Raw genomic sequence first — 22,903 nt, 5'->3', positions numbered from 1 at the left:
AGTTGCTCTGCGGCAGGTGGGATCGTCCCTGACCGGGATTGAACCTGCATCCCTCGCATTGGCAGGCAGATTCTTAACCACTGGGCCACCAGGGAAGCCCTGGAATACAAGGTTTTGCGTGGCTGCTTGTTTACTTGCTGTACTCTCATCCATCGCTACCTTTACCTTTGACCCAGCCAAGCATTTTGTAGTTTCTCTGATGCCCTGGTTCATGCTGTTGGTTTTTTCTTTTTTTTTTTTTTTTCAAAAGTCGTTTTGCTGTTGACTTTCTAGCCCATAACAGTGTTACTGAGCAGGGTTCTTGGTCTCCTTAATAGAAATTGATCAGAGACCAGGCAAGAAATCTGAGCAAGGCTTTATTGGGCCCCCTGCTGCAGCAGGAGGGAGCGAGAACAGGCAACAGGTTGCCTTACTGCTTGCTGAGGGGGATGAGAGCCATTCCTTAAATGGCTGGGGTAGGTAAGGGTGGATCCTGGGGTTGGGCTGGGGGGGTGGCTTAGGTGGTTTGCCCCCCCCGTTTGGTGGTGGTGTGTGCAGAGGGCGTGTGCAGTGCCCTGCTTTTGCGCCCAGCTTTTCAGAAGTGGCAGTTGTGTCTTTGGTCTTTTTGTGTCTTGTTGTCCATAATTTGCCCCAATACATGCACAAGGTTATTTTTAATCCCTTACAGTTAGTTTTCTTTGTATTTTGTGGTTCAAGGAGATGTTTATCCTGGTTCAGGCATTACGACACAGGGTCCCAGGTCCCAGCTTGTCTCAACAGGGTCTGTCTTCCCTGGTCATTCCTCCAGGGAAGGAGCTGATCGTCGTTCTTATCTTTGTCACCCTTCCCCTGCTCCCCTCAGTCCCCCACCCCCCGGCTTCCCAGGTGGCTCAGTGGGTGAAGAATCCACCTGCAATGGAGGAGATACAGGAGATGTGGGTTTGATTGCTGGCTCAGAAAGATTCCCCTGGAGGAGGGCATGGCAACCCTCTTGAGTAAAGAGGGTTTGCCTGGAGAACCCTAGGGACAGAGGAACCTGGTGGGCTACAGTCCATAGGGTCAGACACTGCTGAAGCGACTGAGCATGCACACACCGCCTTGCACTACACAGATCTCTGTTAAAGCACCCTGAAGTTTCCGTGTTTGGTTTTACATTTCTCGTTTCCCTATTAGACATGAACTCCATGAGGGCAGGCGCTCGACCATGCTCACCTAGCATAGCAAAGCACTGGCCCCTCTAAAGGCTGCAGGCACAAATGAGCGGAGGTTCTGACAAGTTCAGTGAACCACCCACAGCCTCGTCTCCGGGCTGTTCTGCTACTCCCCTGCCCCCACCTCATTCTGTTAACTGACACATCCTGCTGACTGTCAGAAATCTGTCCACATTGGGGACAAGCCTGGAAAGCCAAATGGTAATTGTGGTGAAATCACCGGGTTTAACTTTTTTAAAAGAATATTTATTTTTAGTTATTTACTTGGCTGTGCTGGGTCTTAGTTGTGACACACGGGATCCTGGATCTTCATTGCGGCGTGGGGGATCTAGTTCCCAGACCAGGGATTGAACCTGGGCCCACCTGAGTTGGGAACGCGGAGTCTTAGCCACTGGACCCCCAGGGAAGTCCCTCTAGGCTTACTTTTTACCTGTGCCTTCCCAGAGAGATCGCAGTGAAAGCATCGTTACAATGCTAGTGGCAGTCACTGAGGTTCATATAGTGCGTTCCAGACTGAAGAATGTCCAGACGAGAAACATGAAGCGCAGAAACGCCGTGACTTGTTGGCAGTAGGTAATAGCTCAGGTCTTCTGGTTCCAGGTTTTATGATCTTTGTATTATTCCACACTGTTTCAGATGCTTCCATCAACATCTTGTTTTGGGATGTTTTTTAGGTCTTTTTCTTAGATTTTTTAAAGAAGTAATTTTATGTGTTTATTTTTATTTTTGACTGTGCTGGGTCTTTACTGCTGAGCGGGCTTTTCTGCAGTTGTGGCGAACAGGGGCTGCTCTCTAGTTGCTGTGCATGGGCTTCCCTCTGCGGGGGCCTCTCTCGTTGTGGACCCCGGGGTCTAGGCTGTGCAGGTTGCAGTAGTTGCAGCTCCCAGGCTCTAGAGCACAGGCTCAGTAGTTGTATTGCACAAGGCTTAGTTGCCCTGAGGCATATGGGATCTTCCTGGATCAGGGATTGAGTCTGTTTCTCCTGCATTGGCCGATGGACTTTTACCCTTGAGCCATCAGGGAAGCCCAACAGGTGGTTTTTTTTGAAGAGTTACAAACTTCCTCTTTCAAAGGGCTAATACTCTGCTGTTGCCTCCAGTCTCTTGCCAACAAATAGCTTGCTTATTTAACTATTCTTGGCTGCTTTGTACCATGTGAATTCACAAGGCAGGTTAGGTCTGTTTTCTGGGAACTGAGAGTCTTCAGACGAGTCACAGTGAGCCAGAGAGACATGTTTTTGATGTGCAGGAAACAATGCATGTGTGGTTAGTTAAGCTTTGAGTATTGCGTGCGAGTCATTCATTCAGTAGTCCTAGTTGAGCCACCCATCTGCCAGGCACTGTATGACTGTCATGGTCCCCTTTCTCAGGGGGTCATAGGCAGGCAGCCGAGACAGGTGTTAATGGGACATGCCTGCAGAAGTGAATGCTTGTGTTGGAGGCAGTGTTAGGAAGCTGGAAAGACTCTGGAGTAATCTTGAGGTCGAAGGTCATATCTGCGACCTTCACTGTGCTCGGTCTTCCTCTTTTCCTCTTAAAAAATAACTAAGGTGGAACCAGTGGCTTCTTAGTTCCTTCCAGCTCACTGTGGTCTTTGAACTCCAATCTAACAAAGGCACTTTCAGTGAGTAAGGAGGCAGAACTGAAAGTACCATTCTTTTGTGTGAGCTGATTATGAATACGCTACATGTTTCATTCATTACTCCCTTGAGTGGAGAGTTCAGGCTTACAAGGTCACCCTGACTGCCTCGGTCTACTGAGAACAGGGCATTTTACTTTATCGAAGCAACGCTTGGCATTTGAGTGAAACCCCTTGTAGCATTTAGTTTATTCTGACATTTGAGAGAGTGGATCCTCTTTGTTTGGTGATCTTAAAAAAAACCATCAACCTCCTTGCCCCTAATTCCTATATTTAATACTTAGAATGGGAAAAATAACCAAAAAGTTCTTTTGAAGTCCGCAGAGGCACTGATTCAGCAAGGAAGCCAGTATCTGTGGAGTGTCTGCTGTGTGCACAGGACCGATGTGAATAAGTGGTCCCCGCCCTCAGAGAACAGGTGGCCTAGTTGTAAGAAAAAGCACAAGTATTACAGGTATCACAGGTGCCGTGGTAGAAGCTGATGTCAAGTCCAAGATACATGTTAAGAGCTGTCAGTGAGTTCTGCTGGCTGATGGAAGCAGAAACCAGGGAGCACCGTCATACAGGGAAGAGAACGTTAGGTTGAGGGTCAGAAGAGCTGGGTTTTCCAAATCTCAGTTCTCTGTAATTAGATATGACATTGATTTCTTTGGGCCTGGGTTGCCTCATCTGAGTAAAGGAAATACTGATCCCTCCGACCCGTGTCAGTCTGAGTGTGGAAACGTAGGATAGAGTTCTTTCTGTCTGAGCTCTAGGGGCAAGGTTATGTTTCTGAATGACAGAGCTATCAGGCCAGGTGTAATTGCTAAGACAAAAGATGTTATTTGAAGTAAAGATCTCATATGAAACCCAAAGAGACATCAGCACCCTTTCCTTTGAAAAGGATGGCAAGTTGGCTCGGCCGATGGAGCTGTCCTGTCCTGTCCTGTCCAGTGTGCGCCTTTATCTAGAAGGGCAACCGGGGGGAGGTGCAGGATGTGGCCCATGAAAGCCCGTCCTCACCTTGCCTCTGGCGGCATGTGTGGACCTATACTGGCTGTTCCCCCGTGCCCTCGGGGGGTGGGAACCCAGTCAGGGTGTGTCTTTTTAATTCTGACCTTTCTCCCCTTTCTTCCTCAAATCAGATCTCATCATGTGGGCAACCTGCTGCAACTGGTTCTGCCTGGATGGACAGCCTGAGGAGGCCCCACCGCCCCAGGGTGCCAGGACGCAGGCCTATACCAACCCTGGGTATAGCTCCTTCCCTTCCCCCACAGGCTCAGAACCAAGCTGCAAGGCCTGTGGGGCCCACTTTGCAAGCATGGCCAGGAAGGTGAGTGTCGACTTCTGGGCCTGCTCAGCCATTGTAGCTAAGGGCCCTCAGGCAGGCCTCCCCTCCTTGCTGCCTGCCCTTCCCTTTGCGGGTGCAGAACTGGCAACCCAGACCCAACCCGTCCTTTCACATGAGTATTAGAACTAACTTAGCAGGGGCCTTCCCTAGTGGTCCAGTGGTGAAGACTGTGCGCTTCCAGTGCAGGGGGCATGGGTTTGATGCCTAGTTGGGGCACTAAGGACTTCCCTGACTGGTGGCTCAGATGGTAAAGAATCCGCCTGCAATGTGGGAGACCTGGGTTTGATCCCTGGATTGGGAAGATCCCCTGGAGGCTGCCCACTCCAGTATTCTGGCCTGGAAAATTCCATAGTCCATGGGGTCGCAAAGAGTCAGCACTAAGATCCAACATGAGTTGGAGCTAAGTTGGAGCTTGCAAAGAGTTGGAACTAAGATCCAACATGCTGCAAGGTATGGCCGGAAAACTAACCAAGCAAAGGCAAAGCATTTCGGCAGAGAGTTGGACACAGCTAGATCCAAATTCAGATGGCAGCTCAGCCACTTCCCTCCTGTGTGACTTCACCTCTTGAGATTCATTTCCCGACTCTGAAGTGGGGATATCATAGTCGTATGTAAATCACATCTCACAGTGTCCTAGGAATAAAGTGAGCTAACCTGTTCTGGGGGCCTGGCGCGGTGCTTGGGGTGCAGCAGGCACTTGCTGTTTCCTTCATTGGCTGCTGTCGTAAAAAGCCTGACTCAAGATGAACTTGTTCTTTTAATTGAAGGCAGTGTCAGGAACATCTCGATACATCAGGACACTGACAAGGTGAAGACTGGCGCTTGTTTATGTCCTGTAGCCATATCATTTAAAATGCATGATAGCGGTTTCCAGATTAGTGAGCAGGAGGTGAAGTTGCTGGCCGGCCGATGGTGTGCGTGGGTGTGGGCTTTCCCTCTGTCTGGGCAAGCACGCTGGGGGCCGAAGGTGAGCCCTGACCCGGGAAAGGACTCTGCAGAATGAGAAGTGTGCAGCCCAGAATGTGATGTTCCAGTGACGATAATGGGAAATTTGAGAGGAAAAAATACTTTCTAGACCATCTGCTGTGTGCCAGGGACTACTTTAAGAAATTTGTAGAGTTTTGGTTTCATTTAATTCTCGCAATACCTCTATGATGTAGATTTTTTGTTTTGGATTTCTTTTTGCTGTGCCACATGGCATGTGGGATGTTAATTCCCCACCTGAGGATTGAATCTGCACTCCCTGCATTGGAAGCACAGAGTCTTAACCACTGGACCCCCAGGGACATTCTATGATGTAGGTTTCAGGGGCCCTAAACTCCCACTTTACATATGAGAAACTAAGGCTTAAAGTGTAACAGAAAAAAGAAACTGTATCTGTCAAGTTCCTGACAAATAGCTTCCAAGACATGAAAATACTCATCCCCGCCCCGCTTAGGTAGCGCCCCACAGCTGCGTGGTTATTAAAAGGCAGAGCCAGGATTCAAACATATGTCTCTTGACTCTCAAGTCCTCTCCCTGAAGACAGCGTGTCAGACTTTCCGCAGCCTGAAGTGTTTGTTGTCCAGCCACCCCTCTGTACCTGTGAGATGGTGGAGGCCGGGCAGTTTGCCTCGTAGGTTGTTTTTGCCTGTACCTCCCTGCCGTGCAGGAAAGGGGAGCACACAGCCAAGCTCTGTTGTGATTTGCTGGGCTACCCCAGTCGCTGAGAACTCAGCCGGAGAGGCTGCCAAAGCCAGGGGGCTGTGGGCCCGTGGGCAGGCGGCCCTGCTCTTACACGTGGACTGAGGGGTTCAGTCCGTAGGTGGAGGCTGAGGGGGAGAGGAGGAGGAACTCGGGGCCGTGCGGTCCTGTTCACTTGCCTGGCACCAAGCTAGGCATTTCAGATGCGTGGTGTCCTTGCATCCTTACACCACTCTGTGACGTACATGCTACTGTTATGTGTTCCCATATAACAGATGAAGGAATTGTCCTCTTTATCTAAAGCAGTCATTTCAAGGACTCCTTAAGCACGTCAGGAGTCTGTTGGATGGTCAGAGCTCCCGCTGCTTTCATCGCTACAGTGTGAGCAATGCTAGGAACAATCACTAGACGTGGCAAAGTAACTGGCCAAGACAGGAGTAGGGAAAACCCTTGTCTGAATGGAGCAGCCTGGGAAATTCCCTGGTGGTGCAGTGGTTAGGACTCTGCACTTTGTGCATTCACTCCCTGGTTGGGGCACTAAGATCCTGCAAGCCATGCAGTGCAGACAAAAAAAAAAGAAGCAGCATGAATTTGCAGTAGGTTTGTTTGATCCTCCACCTGCCCCTTCCCCCCTTATTTTTAAAGTCAGTTATACTCTGGAGTGGAAACGGAGAGAAAGCACAGAGAAGATAGTGGTGGTAACTTGGGAGCTGATTTGAGAGAATAGCATTGAAACATGCATTACCATGTGTAAAATAGGTCGCCATTGGGAGTTTGATGCATGACTCAGGGCGGCCAAAGCTGGTGCTCTGTGACAACCTGGAGGGTTGGGGTGTGGAAGGGCGGGGGTCCAGGATGGAGAGACAAATGTATGCCTGAGGCCGATTCATACTGAGGTATGGTAAAAACAGTCACAGTATTGTAAAGTAATTCAGTTCAGTTCAGTTCATTCACTCGGTCCTGTCCGACTCTGTGACCCCATAAATCGCAGCACGCCAGGCCTCCCTGTCCATCACCAACTCCCGGAGTTTACTGAAACTCATGTTCATCGAGTTGGTGATGCCATCCAGCCATCTCATCCTCTGTCGTCCCCTTCTCCTCCTGCCCCAATCCCTCCCAGCATCAGGGTCTTTTCCAATGAGTCAACTCTTCGCATGAGGTGGCCAAAGTATTGGAGTTTCAGCTTCAGCATCAGTCCTTCCAATGAACACCCAGGACTGATCTCCTTTAGGATGGACTGGTTGAATCTCCTTACAGTCCAAGGGACTCTCAAGAGTCTTCTCCAACACCACAGTTCAAAAGCATCAATTTTTTGGTGCTCAGCTTTCTTCACAGTCCAACTCTCACATCCATACATGACCACTAGTCCGCCTTGACTAGATGGACCTTTGTTGACAAAGTAATGTTTCTGCTTTTTAATATGCTATCTAGGTTGGTCATAACTTTCCTTCCAAGGAGTAAGCGTCTTTTAATTTCATGGCTGCAGTCACCATCTGCAGTGATTTTAGACCCCCAAAAATAAAGTCTGACACTGTTTCCACTGTTTCCCCATCTATTTGCCATGAAGTGATGGGACCAGATGCCATAATCTTAGTTTTCTGAACGTTGAGCTTTAAGCCAACTTTTTCACTCTCCTCTTTTCACTTTCATCAAGAGGCTTTTTAGTTCCTCTTCACTTTCTTCCATAAGGGTGGTGTCATCTGCATGTCTGAGGTTATTGATATTTCCCTCAGCAGTTTTGATTCCAGCTTATGCTTCTTCCAGCCCAGCGTTTCTCATGATGTTCTCTGCATATAAGTTAAATAAGGAGGGTGACAATATACAGCCTTGATGTACTCCTTTTCCTATTTGGAACCAGTCTGTTGGTCCATGTCCAGTTCTAACTATTGCTTCCTGACCTGCATATAGGTTTCTCAAGAGGCAGGTCAGGTGGTCTGGTATTCCCATCTCTTTCAGAATTTTCCACAATTTATTGTGATCCACACAAAGATTTTGGCATAGTCAATAAAGCAGAAATAGATGTTTTTCTGGAACTCTATTGCTTTTTTGGTGATCCCGCAGATGTTGGCAATTTGATCTCTGGTTCCTCTGCCTTTTCTAAAACAAGCTTGAACATCTGGAAGTTCACGGTTCACGTATTGCTGAAGCCTGGTTTGGAGAATTTTGAGCATTACTTTGCTAGTGTGTGAGATGAGTACAATTGTGTGGTAGTTTGAGCATTCTTTGGCATTGCCTTTCTTTGGGATTGGAATGAAAACTGACCTTTTCTAGTCCTGTGGCCATTGCTGAGTTTTCCAAATTTGCTGGCATCTTGAGTGCAGCACTTTCACAGCATCATCTTTCAGGATTTGAAATAGTTCAACTGGAATTCCATCACCTCCCCTAGCTTTGTTCGTAGTGATGCTTCCTAAGGCCCACTTGACTTCACGTTCCAGGATGTCTGGCTCTAGGTGAGTGATCACACCATCGTGATTATCTGGGTCGTAAAGATATTTTTGGACAGTTCTTCTGTGTATTCTTGCCACCTCTTCTTAATATCTTCTGTCTCTGTTAGGTCCATACCATCTGTCCTTTACTGAGCCCATCTTTGCATGAGATGTTCCCTTGGTATCCCTAATTTTCTTGAAGAGATCTCTAGTCTTTCCCATTCTGTTGTTTTCCTCTATTTCTTTGCATTGATCACTGAGGAAGGCTTTCTTATCTCTCCTTGGTATTCTTTGGAACTCTGAATTCAAACGGGTATATCTTTCCTTTTCTCCTTTGCTTTTGGCTTCTCTGCTTTTCACAGCTATTTGTAAGGCCTCCTCAGACAACCATCTTATCTTTTTGCATTTCTTTTCCATGGGGATGGTCTTGATCCCTGTCTCCTGCACAATGTCATGAACCTTTGTCCATAGTTCATCAGGCACTCTATCAGATCTAGTCCCTTAAATCTATTTCTCACTTCCACTATATAGTCATAAGGGATTTGATTTAGGTCATACCTGAATGGTCTGATGGTTTTCCCTACTTTCTTCAATTTAAGTCTGAATTTGGCAGTAAGGAGTTCATGATCTGAGCCACAGTCAGCTCCCGGTCTTGTTTTTGCTGACTGTATAGAGCTTCTCCATCTTTGGCTCCAAAGAATATAATCAATCTGATTTTGGTGTTGACCATCTGGTGATGTCCATGTGAAGAGTCTTCTCCTGTGTTGTTGGAAGAGGGTGTTTGCTATGACCAGTGTGTTCTCTTGGCAGAACTCTATTAGCCTTTGCCCTGCTTCTTTCTGTATCTTCCAACTGAAAAAAAAAAAACAAAAAAACCAACTTGGGAGAATCAGGAGATCCAGCACATTTTTGACATTGGTCAGCCAGAAGAGGGAAAGTGGATGGATGAGGGAACCAGCCCCAGAAGAAAGAGGGATGGGTGGGTGGGGATGGGAAGGTGCTTTATTTTCTTCATAGTGGTTTTCACCACCCAACATACATGTGTTTGTGGACTGCCTGTCTTTTCAGATGGTACACAGAGTAAGGGATTCTGTCGGTTTTGCCTACAAGTTTTTCCCAGTGTCTATCTAGACTGACATGGTAGGTGGGCAATTCAGTTTTTCCAATGAATGAATGAATGAATGAATGAATGGACTGTTGAGAAGAATTTGCAAAAGAGGAAGTAGATCAGAGAGTTTCTACTTTCATCACTCTGTGACTGGCATTTCCATGCTGAAGAGTTTCACTGAGGGCCCGGTTCTGTCCCAGCAGCGTGGTAGCAGCTAGAGGTCACGCTTTTGTGGAGAGAGGGCCAAGACATAGGGCATTCCCCTGGGGAGCTTACTGTCTGGTTAAGGAGGCCTCCATTTACAAAGAACTAACAAGAGTCAGTTGCATAAGTTAAGTATGAGGGCATCAGGCACTGTTGGTAAAGGGATCATTCTAGCCACAGAGGAAGGCTTGTTGATTTGCAAAGCAGTGGCTGAGGTAACAGCACCAGAGGTGGAGCAGATGCAGGTTGGACCTGGGAAGAGTGCATGGCCTGTTCGACCAGGATGCAGGGTACTGGGGAGGTGAGGGCAGCAAAGTTGGCCTCAGTAGTAAAGGCCCAGGGCTTCCACAGTGAGGAGCCTGTAGCCACCAGACCACAAGAAAGCGCTGAAGGATTCTGAACAAAGCCACAGCCGGACTGATTGTATTTCAGGCGGACATGGCTTCACGAGGAGGGTGGTTTTCCAGAGCCGTGGGAGAGGCACTGAGGCAGCTCCTGCACACCAGTGGGAAGTTCCCAGAGCCTGGTCTGGGGGAGGCCGAGACCGACCCAGGCAGCTTCTCTCTGGTGAGCGGCTCTTTGTGCCAGACCTTGTGAAGGAGTGGTTGTCAGCCCATTTTACAGATGAAAAGGAAGAGACTCAGACACAAAAGGCACTTCAGCTACTAAGATACAGGGGACTGCGGCTACGAAGACGGATGAAATGGAGGAGGAGGTCAAACCGAAGAAGCCAGGGTATCAGTCTGTCTAAGATGAGGCATGGCACTGAGTAAAATAAGGAGCTTCTGGGGACTTCTCGGTGGCTCAGCGGTTAAGACTTTGAGCTTCCACTGCAGGGGGTGTGAGTTCGATCCCTGCTCGGTGAACTAAGATCTTGCAAGCTGCCTGGCGTGGCCAAAATTAAAAAATGAAGTAATTTTTTTTCTCATTTAGTGAAAAATATTCAGTGTGTTAGATGTGTTAGGCATTGCCTGGGCTGGAAAGGTAAAGATGAAGAGAGTCATCCCTCCACAGTAGGGAGCTCAAAGTCTGACAGGAGGATGAGGGCAAAGGCGCAGCCGTGTGAGAAGACGGGAAGAAAGCTTCTGTACCAAGAAGAACAACTTTAAAAAAAAAATTAATTGTTTTAGTTGCACTGGTTCTTTGTTGCTGCGACTGGGCTTTCTTTAGTTGCAGTGAGGGGGGCTACCGACTCTAGTTGCGTTGTTCGGGCTCCTCTTGTTGCGGAGCACAGACTCTAGAGCACAGGCTCAGTTGTTGGCAGCACGTGGCCTCAGTAGATGCTCCAATGCACGTGGAATCTTCCTGGAGCAGGGATCAAACCCGTGTCTCTGGCAGGCAGATTCTCAACCCCTGGACCACCAGGCAAGTCCCAAGAAGAGCTTCTGTAGGCGGAAAGGAAGTTCCAGTTGGAAGGTAAAAGATGGTTATTGGTACAATATTTTCTTGCCACAAAGGGACGGATTAATTTTGTGTAATTCACAGTGAATTCTGTGAATATTAAGGATGTTTTCTCCTATGAGAGTTTTGCACTTGTACTTTCGTGCTTGAGTAAATCGGCATCTTATCTCAAGGGTTTGGCATTTTAACAGCTGCAAGCTTTCAAAATGTCTTTTCTTGAAGTGGTTGAATTTGAATGATGACATGGATCCTCCTGTCTCTTTTTCCTTTCTTCATTGTGGTCAGTATTTGCTGAATGCTCACTGGTACAAAACCCAGCGAGCACTAAGGACTTTATAAGAGAGGACGTAAGAAATATGGAGCCCTGGCTTCCCAGAGCTTTCAGTCTTGGAAATTGCAGGACAGGACTAGCTGGAAGTGACATATCCTGTCTGTATTGGTGATACCTGCATGTGGTTTAGCAGCAGCCCTGATGGTTTTGGAGGGGTTTTGGCGCCCAGCCTATTTAGTTGACCAGGTGGAGGAAGGGGAGGATAGGGTGACCTGGCAGGGAGGTTGTGTTTTTAGACATGGAAGAGATAATCAAGTCTAGAGTAGAAAGAGGGAGTGGCTCCTTGGTCCTGGCCCAAGGGGAAGGGAACTAGAGGTGACTGTGTTACCTTTTACTGGGTGGGGTGCCTACCTCATGCTGAGGTTCGCTGTGCATTAGCTCATGTAGTACCTGAGTAGTCCTTCGAGGTAGGCTGAGCATCCGACTTTTATTATGTTTTTTTTCTTGCTTGGGGCTGTGCTGGGTCTTTGCTGCTGCGAGGGCTCTTCCCTAGTTGCGGTGCATGGGCTTCTCATGGCAGTGGCTCCTCTTGTGGACCACGGGCTCTAGGGCGTGAGGGCTGGTTGCGGTTCCCTGGCTCTACGCACAGGCTCAGTACTTGTAGGCACACAGGCTTAGTGGCTCCGTGGCTTATGGGATCTCTTTGAACCAGGGATCCAACCTGTGCCTCCTGCATTGGCAGGCAGGTTCTCTACCACTGAGCCATCAGGGAAGTCTTGAGCACCGACTTTGCAGGTGAGCCTCTGACGCTCTGGGAAGTTGTCTGTTTGCAAAGTTCCCCCAGTGGGGATGCAGCCAGCCAGGACTTAATCCTAGCGTGTCCCTGCTGCCCTTTCCCTCCCAGGAGGGGCTGCCTCTGGGCAGGACAGCAAGGAGGAAGGCTGAGAACATGGGCCTGGCCTGTGCCAGGGAACGGGGCTGGGGTGGGGGGTAGCAGAGGAAGGGTGGATTGGCAGAGGAGAGCCACACGCAGGCATCCCTGCTGGTGCTCCGGGTGTCTCTTCGGGCACCCGGGCTCCCCTCAGTCATCTTTCTTGCCACCTCGCTACTCAGCGTGTACCATTTGCTGGAATTTATACTTAGGTGTTTCCTTTACTTGTTCTGCCAGCATCTGTTGACAGTTGCTTTTTCCTTCTCCTTTCTTCTCTCCCGACTCTTCAAACTGGGGTTTTGGCCTCAAGTGGGCACTGACTTACTGTTTCCTGTCGGGCGTGTTTCCGGCTTCAGGGCCCCTGGGGGGTGCGGAGGAGCTGGGTGGGCTGCTGTCTTTGCTTTCTGACCTGGTATCTGGTGCGCCGCACACTGTAGGAGACAGTTGTTTAGATCCGGCTGATGGAGCAACTCGGGGCTCTTCAGTTGTATCAGGCTAGGTCTTGTCAAACTGTAGCGATGTAAGCAGTTTTCCATGTCAGGACCTACAGCTTTATGACATGGAAGTCTTGTAATTTCACTGTGCCATCCTAAACACATCTTATCGCCCACTAGAAAAGCTTTAGCTGTGACTGAACCCCCAAAGTACCCCAAAACATCTCCTTTCCACCCGAGCGCAACTGGTCCCAGAACTGTTCTAAAGTGCGTGCAGCCATGTGAACGTGTATTGTGTGGTTATCACTGGGTGGAGAGTGAGGGAGTTTGACATGGGTCCTTCCAAGTGTCAGCAGTCACAGCCTTACGTTCGCTTCCCTTTACTGCTCAAATGACACTTAGAAAAGACTAAATATAACCCCCTCTGCTCTACAGACTTCTTCAGCGCCACACCAGAGGGCCTGTGATTTTGACTCTGGGAATCTCAGTCTCCTGGGCATTCTTGTTTGCTTGAACAGCTTTCTATACTTAGAAAAGAGAGGGCAGAAAGATGTAGGTTAATTCTGAAGTCACCCAGGATGAAAAGTTGTTCATTTCTCTAAAGGGTTAGTGAGCACTGCTTCAGGACCAGCGCGGGGGCCCAGGGCTGACCCCCGTGGTGGCGTGTGGCCTGCTCGTGGCCGGAACAGGGCTCATCGGCTGTCCCTGCGCTCGCTCAGCCTCCGGGGCGAGGGGCCGGAAGCTGCCTCCTGGGGGCCGAGCACGCCCTGGTGCCCTGTATTGTCTGTGATGCCGGGAGTAGCTGCTGCCAGGCGGTGCCAGCTCGCCTGCCCGGCGCTCTCGTCAGCCGCCCGAGACACCCTGTACTTCCACAGACGAGAGCTCCCCCCTCGTGTCCGAGGGCCTCCTGTCGCTGACTAAATATTTGTCTTGGGTTTGCTCTCATGCAGCCTCGTGCTCCCAGCACTCGGAGTGGGCCTTCCCGGGGCAGGGCGGGGGCCTGGGCCCCAGTGTCTGCGGCAGGGCCCTGCGCCGGGAGTTCCGAGAGGGAGAGCCAGGCCCTTGGCCAGGCACGGCGGGGTCTGGCGTGGGGCTGAGTCAGTCCTGCGGCCGGGTGGAAAGAGCACGAGTGTGGGCACCAAACCCAGACCCACCTCAGGTGTGAATCCCAGACCCACCGTCCCCTGCCTGCCCTTCAGGATGTGCTTTCGTCTCTCCAGGCCTCGGATGCTCTGTCCCGGAAGCAGGGAGGTAGGAAAATACCTGCTTTCAGAACTAAGTGATAAGCCAAGTCCAGCTCTGGCACATAGTAGCCCCTCAGTCGTTTAATTATATATATATATATATATATATATATATATATATTTGGAGTAGTAATTATCAAAGATTGTACAGTATTGAGAAGTATAGAACAAAATATAATTATTGGAGGAGAGTTACTCCATGATACTGATTTGAATCTTGACTCTCATCATTGGCTTGTATTTCCTAGAAATAATAATTAAAACACTAAACACTTGTGGAAGACTCACGTGTCCGATATGCTAAGCGCATTATCTCTTAAGTTGACAACAGTCCCATGAAGTAGTTGTTTTCATCACCCCCTCCTTATAGATGAGGAAACTGAGGGCCAGAGAGGCTGAGTTACAGCCCCAAGGTTACTCCACAAGAAGCGGAGAAGGGAGACTTCATAAAAGGCAGGGCTTTTCTTATCCTGAAGCTGTCACTCTTAATTAACAGCCTCTCTACCAGTGAGTAGCATGAGTGACGTGAGCCTCCAGTGGAATCCTGCCCGCGGGGCCCTGCCTGTGGCTGCAGGAGACCTGTGGGGGCCCTGCTGCCTCCTCGGGGGGTTGACCCCAAACTCTGCCCGGCGGCCCGACCCCCAGTGAAAGGACGAGTCACGGGCGGTCGTGCCCAGCCCTTGTCACGCTGTCTTGTCCGCACGGTCTGACGTGGTTTCCTCTGCCTCTCGCTCTTAAGCAGCAGACCTGCTTGGACTGTAAGAAGAACTTCTGCACCACCTGTTCGAGCCAAGTGGGGGCCGGTCCCCGGCTCTGCCTTCTCTGCCAGCGCGTCTGCGCCACGGGCTTCCGGCGGGAGGAGCTCATGAAGATGAAGGTGAAGGACCTGAGGGACTATCTCAGCCTCCACGACATCTCTACCGACATGTGCCGGGAGAAGGAGGAGCTGGTGTTCCTGGTGCTCGGCCAGCAGCCCGCCATCTCCCAGGAGGGCAGGACTCAGGCGCCCCCCTTGGGCCCCGACTTCCCCGAGCAGCAGGCCTTCCTCACCCGGCCCCACACCAGCACCATGCCGCCTACCTCACCCGGCCTCCCGTCTGCACCCCCCGGCCAGGCGCAGGGTCGGCAGCAGGTACGACCACGCGCGGCCTCCCGTCTCTCCAGGGCGGGCTCCGGTCCCTGTCCCCCCGCACCGCGGGAGAGGGGTTCAGCGTGCGGGTCACGGGACGCCTTTCTGCCTGCCGCCGACGGAGGGTGTTTTCTGGACTGCAGACTCACGTTTGGGCTTTTCCACGGTACTGGGTTTTTGTGTTTTTCTGTTTCTTTGTAATAGGTTCCTATCCCATTTAGAGAGTTTTAAAAAATTGGTTGTTCTAGAAACATTTTGAGAAAATTCACTGTTAGGTCTCCACATTTGGTTCTGATCAGATTACCCTCCTGCTTTCTCACCTCATGGTCTTCCTTGGCCAACAGGGAATTCGGTTCCTCAGTGATCATCACAAGGCGCAAGGGAGAAAAAGGACCACGTAGGACTTCCCTGGTGGTCCAGGGGTTGTGACTGTGAGCTTCCAGTGCAGGGGGCACAGGTTTGATCCCTGGTTGGGGAAATTCTGCGTGCTGTGTGGTGAGGCCAAAAAAAGAGTATGTGGAGGCAAGGCAGAGGAGGGAAACGCTGTGACTGAGACACGGGCACGGCCCCTGCCAGCGCTGTCCGGGCTGGGGTTTGGTTGGAGGGCTACTGAACAGTAGGCGGCCTCGTCAGCATCCCAGCAGGGTCTGGGGGTGGTGGGCTCAGAGCAGCACCTGGACTGAATTATGAACCAGGCTTGGAAAGCTCAGAAACGAGGATTATGTTGCTTCTACGCTGAGAAGCCCCTCTGAGGGGGAAGGTAGGTGTGGAAACCAACTGTTGGATTAGAGTGATGCCAGTGGCTCAGCGGTAAATAATCCACCCACTGACACAGGAGGCTTGGGTTCTATCCCTGCATCAGGAAGATATCCTCGAGAAAGAAATGGCAACCCACCCCAGCATTCTTTCCTGGAGAATTCCATGGATAGAGGAGCCTGGTGGGCTACAAAGGGTTGCAAAGAGTCAGACATGACTTAGTGACTGAACAGTAACAATGCTCTGAATGGTGGTTATCACTGAGGAGAGGGTTGAGGCGGGTGAAAGAGGAAAGGATAGGGTGTCAGACAGCAAGACTGGTGTCAAGTTATAAGATAGGCAGCAAACACCCACACCCTCGGTGGGGAGCGGGGGAGGACCCAGCGCCGGGAAGGCAGGAGGCTTCAGCCAGAGGTCTCGGGTGGGGACGGGGGAAGTGGTCCCCCGCCTCCAGTGGCAGAGGCACTGGACAGAGGATGGGAAGTAGCTGGAAGCTGTGTGTGTAGCCCCAGGGGATCCTGTAAGGTTAGGACCGACAGGAAGTGGGCTCCCAGGACGTGAGCAGAGGGCCGGCTCTGCAGACTAGGTGCTCATGGTGGGGAGAGGGGAGGGTTGGGTGAAGAGGCAGCCTCTGGCTTCCAGGTGCTGGGTCTCTAGGAGCTATTTTTCCATGCATTTGTTTATTCAGTGAGCATGTATTAACCACCTCCGAAGTGCCAGGATCACTGCCATCGGGGCGTGGTGACGTCCTGTAGCTATCCTTCAGTATGTCAGTGAGCCTTTTAGTCATCTGGCTTGGGCAGCAGTGGGAGGATTTGGACCTAGGAGATCCAGTTTCCACATCCTGTTGGTCACTGACTCTCGGGTCACTTCCGGGAGGTCTGAGCCTTTAACAAGGCAATGAGGTTAGTAATCCAGACCACTTTGGCTCCTGCCAGGATGTGGGGAGGACTGACTGGCGGCATGATCCCACGCCTGAAGGACTTTGAGCTGCCCAGAGCAGGCATGCGCCAGTGTTGTCGTCCCCCACACAGGACGTGCGGGGCTACCGTCTCTCGTTTCTGACCCCCACCTCTGCCGGGACGGGGCCCCTGACTCAGCCCTGACAGGCACTGGGCCATGAAGGCAGCTGTGACCGCACGCTCGCCTGCAGGAAGCGCACGCGGCCTGAGCGGGCTTTCCCCCTGCTCGCCCTGGGACGCCACTGCCCCTCGGCTCTGCTCTGCCTGCTGGACAGGCAGGGCCGCCTGTCTTGACTGCCTCCCTTCGCTTGGGCCAGGGTTTTCTCTCTGTTTATGGGGAGCCAGTAGAGTGCCTCGAGGGATTTTTTTTTTCCCTGAAAGAACCTTCAGATGGGTTCCTTTCATTAATCAGAAGTTTGCAAACTGCACGCATAGGTCACACCATGTGCCAGAGCTTCATTGGGTGCTTCTCTGATGTTTCCAGAAGGCCTTCAGGTCAGCTCACGTCCCCTGTTCTGGTGAGGCCTGCATTTTGCCAGCCAGAAAAACAGGGTGAGCACAGTAGCTCGTGCAGGGCGGCCTGACGGTCTGTAGCGAGCGGCACACAGGCTGCGCGTCTGCTGGCAGCGCTCGCCCACCAGGGCCCTTCCCTGCGCCTGTAACGCCCCGGCAGTAGTTGCTAGTGAAGGAGGCGCATGGACCAGAGCTAGCTGCGGACAGACACTCACTGGAGACTTGGGTTCAGCCCGTGGGCACACTGGAAAGACAGGCGCGTACTCTGCAGCACGAGACCGAGTTTCTCTTGTGGAAAAGAAAAGACATACAGAAAGAGACTGGCTACTTAGGAAGAGGTTAGGCTCCGAACAGCTTCTTGGAACTCCAGGGTGACACCAGTTGGCCAGTGGGTGCCATGCTGACATAAAGCTAAGAGAAAACTGGGCATCGCTTGGGAAGCATCTCTGTCCACGTGTGCTGTGCACAGGAGCTTATTGTCACTTGGCATTTTTGGTGACAGTTGTTATTTCTGCTCTTCATTTCTGTTGTGGTTGCGTGCCTTTTCTTAATTAGCTCCATATTATGCATTCTGAACTGAGGTGAGCAGCGGGGGCAGTGAGTGACTGGTTTCCCAGGTGGTCCCTTTGCTGGTTCTCTGAAGAGTCCAGTGGAAAAGGCCTGTGAGCTCGGACACCTCTTTGCTCTGGGCTCACACCAGACCCATCGCCTGTTTGGGGGCTGTGGGTGGAAAGGATCTAGGTGAGGGATTTGTGGCTTCCAGTTCTGACTACTCTGTGGCAAAACCTGAAGGAATACCTAGGGGAAACCTTTTGAGAGTTTAGACTTCTGAGCCGAATGAAACTTCTTAAGCATAGGCATTAGTCTTATATAGTCTCAGGTTAATAGACTCTTTGATGCCTTAAAATAAGTTTTGACTGGGTTTTAAGATAGCTCTTAGTAACAGTCTACCCTGCTGCTTTGAGCATATTTCTAGAATTTCTAATGAGAGCAGTGACTAGCCAGAAGGTGGGGGGGAGGGGGGCATGGTGAGGGTCTGGAAACTTTTTATCTTATCCGGGCCAGATGAGGAAGCCGGGGAGATTTCATGTGGCAGAAGCAAAGACATAGTTTGAACAGCTGGGGAGAAAAGAGTTGACACTGATCTGGGGGCAAAACCAGGGATGGTGGGCGGAAGTTGTAGGGTTGGCATTTTGGCGTCAGTGGGTCAGGAATGGACTTGACAGCGGTCTGGCAGAGGAGGGCCGTGTGATCTTCCTTCCACTCGGAGTGCGCAAGCTGAGTGCAAGCTGAGCCGACACCGATGGTGAGTGGCAGATAATGCCATCCTGGCAGTAGGCAGAATTAATGCCATCCTGTTCTAGAGTTGAAATCTATGCATATCGCTTCCCTGCCTGACAGAGTTAGGCTTCTAAAATGCTGTTAAGGGAGACTCCAGGTTCCCGGGGAGACAGGAGTCGTTTGGATATGGCATGAGCTGGCAAGAGCCCCATGCCATCCCTGGGACAGCTCTGCGGATGTGACGGCATCTTTCTCTCCCCACAGGCCAATGGCCATGTGTCTCAGGACCAAGAGGAGCCCGTCTACCTGGAGCGCACGGCCGGAGCCCCAGCTGAGGACGAGACCCAGGTGGGCCCTGCGGCGCCTGTGCCTCCGCCATTGCTCCCGCTGCTGTTCTCGTCAGGACCCTCTGGGCGGCCTCACGGGGGAGAGGGGAGGAGCAGGCTGTGATGACAGTCCTTCTGAAGCCCTGTCTTCAGGGGTGGCGTTCAGTGAGCATTCCAGGTGAACCTCGGGAGCAGTCCGTGTCACACTGGAGACTGGAGCGGCACAGCCCGTTGGTTTTCAGCCTCTTGACTTGCTGAGAGCAGCCGGAGGGCAGGCTCCTGGTGCCGCTGTGCCAGTCTTGTTCTTTTCCTCTGCTTCTAGCACACGGTGGCCATTGTCAGGGGAAGGAGGTCAGATACTCGGGAGGAAGATGAGAGGGCGTTCAGGGCACTGCTGTGGGCCCGCAGAGGTGCGGGCTCCGGTGTGCAGAGAGGATGCTTGTTTGGGAAGCGGGCTTCTTCCGTGGGAAAGCAGAACTCTCCAGGGGAGAAAGACCCGGGCCGCGCGCAGCAGTCTCTCGAGCTGCCTCATTCCGTCTCCACGGGGAGCCCGGGTGGCGGGACTGCTGCCGCCTCTTTACGGGGGGCACGCGGGCTCAGAGGGGTGAGCATCATGCTCGGTACTGCTCAGCATCAGTCAGAGGAGGAATCGGGATCCAAGACCACCTGCCTCAGCCTGCTGCTGCTCCTCCTGCCTGGCCTGGGGGTGGGTCTGTGGCCAGCTGGGCCTGAGCATAGCCCTTGGGGCAGGAAGAGACGGAGGTCTGTCTGGTGATGCAGAGCCTGGGGCCACATAATCCTCCACGTATCCCTGTTCCTGCTTGCCTTGGGGCCAGTCACCAAAAGCACAGGGTGATGAGAGCTCTGGGGTCCTGGGAGTGAGGGCGGGGGCGGGGAGCCCACCCATCCCATCTTTGCCTTCGCAGTCTGTCGACTCAGAGGACAGCTTTGTCCCAGGCCGGAGGGCCTCGCTGTCTGACCTGACCGACCTGGAGGACATCGAAGGTCTCACTGTGCGACAGCTCAAGGAGATCCTGGCTCGCAACTTCGTCAACTACAAGGGCTGCTGCGAGAAGTGGGAACTGATGGAGAGGGTGACGCGGCTGTACAAGGACCAGAAGGGACTCCAGCACCTGGGTGAGGGGCCGTGTGGGCGGCAGCAGCACAGAGCTCTAGAGTGCCTGCTGTCTTGCTTTAGGGTTCACATCGACCTGACTCGATTTCCATGCTTTTAGCTGAGGAAGGAGCCACCTTACGCATTTGCATCCTCTAATAATAACGGTCCTTTGGAGCTGAGTTCCCTGGGTGGGGATCAGGCATCATGTATATGTATTTAATCCTCAGGGCCGCCTGTGAAATAGGCATTGTTAGCATCTTCCCTTCACTGGAGAGCCTAATTGGCCCTGAGGATTTCTGCGTCTAAGTCCGTGGCCTTTCCCGCCTTAGGTCGCCCCGTCAGACTCACCACTACCTTTGGACGTGCTCAAGCTCTGTACACAGGTGCTGGCACGCTGTGTGTGTCCTGTCTGCCTGGGGCTGTTCATTTTCCAAAGCATTTTCCATGGTATCATTTACAGTGATGCACAGTAAAACAAGGTCTGTAGTCAAATGAGTTTGGGGAAGAAAAAAACTTGCTCTTATGTCCGTGCTGCCAATTCGTGGTAAGATGAAGACTGTACCAGTCAAGGCAAAGAAGCCCTGCAGGAGAGAAACGAGTCTAGCTGTCTGGAACTCCGCATTTCCTGAAATGACTTCACCCATCCGCTCTCCAGCTGATTGGGCTCCTGCAGGTCCATGTTGTGCTGACTTGCCTGCTCACAGTAGTTGCAGTCAGATTCGGGTTCTCCTCTCCCAGGAGCTTACATTCATCAGAGTAAGGGGACGTCTGCCTGGTCACCTGATCACAGGCTCTTCCCTTTGGGACGGTCCCCAGAACCTCCCCAAAGGAGGGACGAGGGCCTGGGACTAGGAGATGGCGCCTCTGGGGAGTCACACCCAGACAGACTCCCTGGCCAACCAGGACAGGCTGTTCCTCCTTTCTTGACTTTAACGCCGGCTTCCGATGCGATAGAAAAAAAAAGGACACTGTGCTTGTGCAATCTCCTTCCTGCCTGGCAGTTTTGCTCATGGTAAAGCAGTGGAAGCCCTTTTTCTAAGACTAGATTAGACACCCCAGCAGGGGCGGTGGGTGAGTCTCACATGTGTGGAGGGTCTGAGGAGGGTGGCCTGGTTCCCAGCAGGAGAGCGGTCAGAGTTTGGAAGTGAAGCCAGGGTGGCTGGAGGCTTTCCTCGTTGTCATGTATTCAGACGCCTTCTTTCCTTCCCTTGCAGTGTGCAGCGCTGAAGACCAAAATGGTACGTAGCTGTTTCTGTTCCACGTCGGGCTGAGGCCCTTCACTCTTCTTCCTCCCCTTCAGCCCTGATTCCTATTAGCCATCTGAGAACTCTGAGCATATCCACATCCCAGCGGGGGAGCGGTGCTGGGGGGGATGTTCACTGGGAACCAGGGCTTCTCAGCATCTTTGAAAATTCCCATCCCTGTCCCTGTGAAGGCAGGAGTGGCGGACACCTCCGGCAGCCTGATCTGCAGGCCTCTGGTTGTCAGAGCTCAGAAGCCAGCCTCTGTAGAATCTTCAGCAAAGCCAAGGGGTGGCACTTCTGGTGCATTGCCCACATAGTCCTGGAGCTCAGGCACCATAGCTTTCACTCCGTCTTGGTCTGTGTGGGAGGGTCTCTGTGTGTACCTTCAGGGAAATCACTTGGGATGTTCGTCAGCTTCTGGTACCAGCTGAAAAGCAGGGGTGGCGAGCTGAGAGCCTTGTGTGTATAGCATACTTCATGGCACTCAGCTGCCATGTACCAACCTGTGTGTTAAAGACCACCCACAGGTCTCTGGGCACCCCCAGAATGCACTGCAGGAATCTGACTGCAGATGCAATCACTCTGAAACATGCTAGGCCTTTTCATGAAAGCCTCAAGGCTATGCAGCCGTTTTACTAAGTGAAAAATTTGGAGTGTCTTCTGAAAAAGTTTTAAAGTGCTTTTCAGGCCTCTACACTACTCTGAGAACATCCTTTCTTGGGAAAGAGCTCTCACTATATTGCTCAGGATGGGGCACGGTCTTCTGGCTGATACATTCCCGAGAGTTGAGCATTTGGAGTTCTAGACCCTCACCTGATAGCAAAATTTGGCCATCCACTTGGGGTCTTTCTGATTCCCTGGGAGAATGCTGGCAACTGAGTTAAATTTGTTAATCTTGACAGAAGTAATCTGTAATGAAATTCTATAAATTACTCCAGCTCATCTGTATATTTATGGATGAGCTATTTATATAGCCCATACTATCTATTATATCTATAGGTATTCCTATTTATATATAGGTGTTTATATTGTTCAGTTGTTTCCAAGCGTTCCCTGTTAGGGCCATCAGCTCCTCATAGGAGTAAATAGGTTTCACTGCCTCACAGCCCGCCCACCTGAAGTGATGTGTCTTTCTGAATAGTCCAAGGAACAGGTAAAGTGCAGAAGCAGAGGAGTATGAGAACCCCCTGTGGGACCGTAGAGGTGGCTGTGATAAGAGCAGTTCCCTATTTATGGCTGCCTGATTCATGCTGCCATTTAAAACATGCTGGGAAGGCTTGGGTTTGGGGACACGAAGGTTCTGTTCCTGCAGCTGACCTAGGATGTAGCTCAGGCCTAGTCTTCCCACTCGCACAAGCCGGTTAGCCTTGTTGAGAACTGTGTGCTGAGCAGTTAGTACTGTCTTTGCAGTCCCTGCCCTCAGGCCACTTTCCTAGAAGCCAGCCTACCTGGATTTGAATCTTTGGGCAAGCTGTTTAACCTTTTGGTCTCACTTGCCTCACCTATCAAATGAGTAACAAGAGTACCTACTTCATAGTTTTTGTTGGGGCCCAGTAGTGAAGAATCTGCCTGCCAGTGCAGGAGACGCGGGTTCAATCCCTGGGTCAGGAAGGTCCCCTGGAGGCGGAAGTGACAACCTGCTCTAGTATTCTTGCCTGGAGAATTCCATTGGCAGAGAAACCTGTTGGACTGTAGTCCATGGGGTCACAAAGAGT

The 22,903-nt window shown here is 51.4% G+C and overlaps 1 protein-coding gene across 7 annotated transcripts in view; it reads left to right on the top strand.

Moving 5' to 3' along the window:
- The window catches only part of RFFL (ring finger and FYVE like domain containing E3 ubiquitin protein ligase), a 75,205-nt gene that overhangs the window by 49,021 nt on the left and 3,281 nt on the right, over nucleotides 1–22,903 (top strand). For 6 of the 7 annotated variants that reach the window (XM_065910986.1, XM_065910982.1, XM_065910979.1 and 3 more), the window contains 5 exons: nucleotides 3,953–4,140; nucleotides 14,600–14,992; nucleotides 18,766–18,849; nucleotides 19,754–19,964; nucleotides 21,159–21,182. In XM_065910986.1, the coding sequence (XP_065767058.1) occupies nucleotides 3,961–4,140; nucleotides 14,600–14,992; nucleotides 18,766–18,849; nucleotides 19,754–19,964; nucleotides 21,159–21,182 (892 nt within the window). In that variant the 5' untranslated portion in view covers nucleotides 3,953–3,960. Of the gene's footprint in view, nucleotides 1–3,952; nucleotides 4,141–14,599; nucleotides 14,993–18,765; nucleotides 18,850–19,753; nucleotides 19,965–21,158; nucleotides 21,183–22,903 lie in introns of those variants that run through there. The other variant, XM_065910980.1, reaches the window with a different exon arrangement.

The sequence above is a fragment of the Muntiacus reevesi genome, chromosome 18, assembly GCF_963930625.1.
Source record: "Muntiacus reevesi chromosome 18, mMunRee1.1, whole genome shotgun sequence".
Taxonomy (NCBI): Eukaryota; Metazoa; Chordata; class Mammalia; order Artiodactyla; family Cervidae; genus Muntiacus; species Muntiacus reevesi.
The sequence above is the reverse complement of the archived record's forward strand: the minus strand, read 5'-3'. Positions and strand labels throughout refer to the sequence as shown.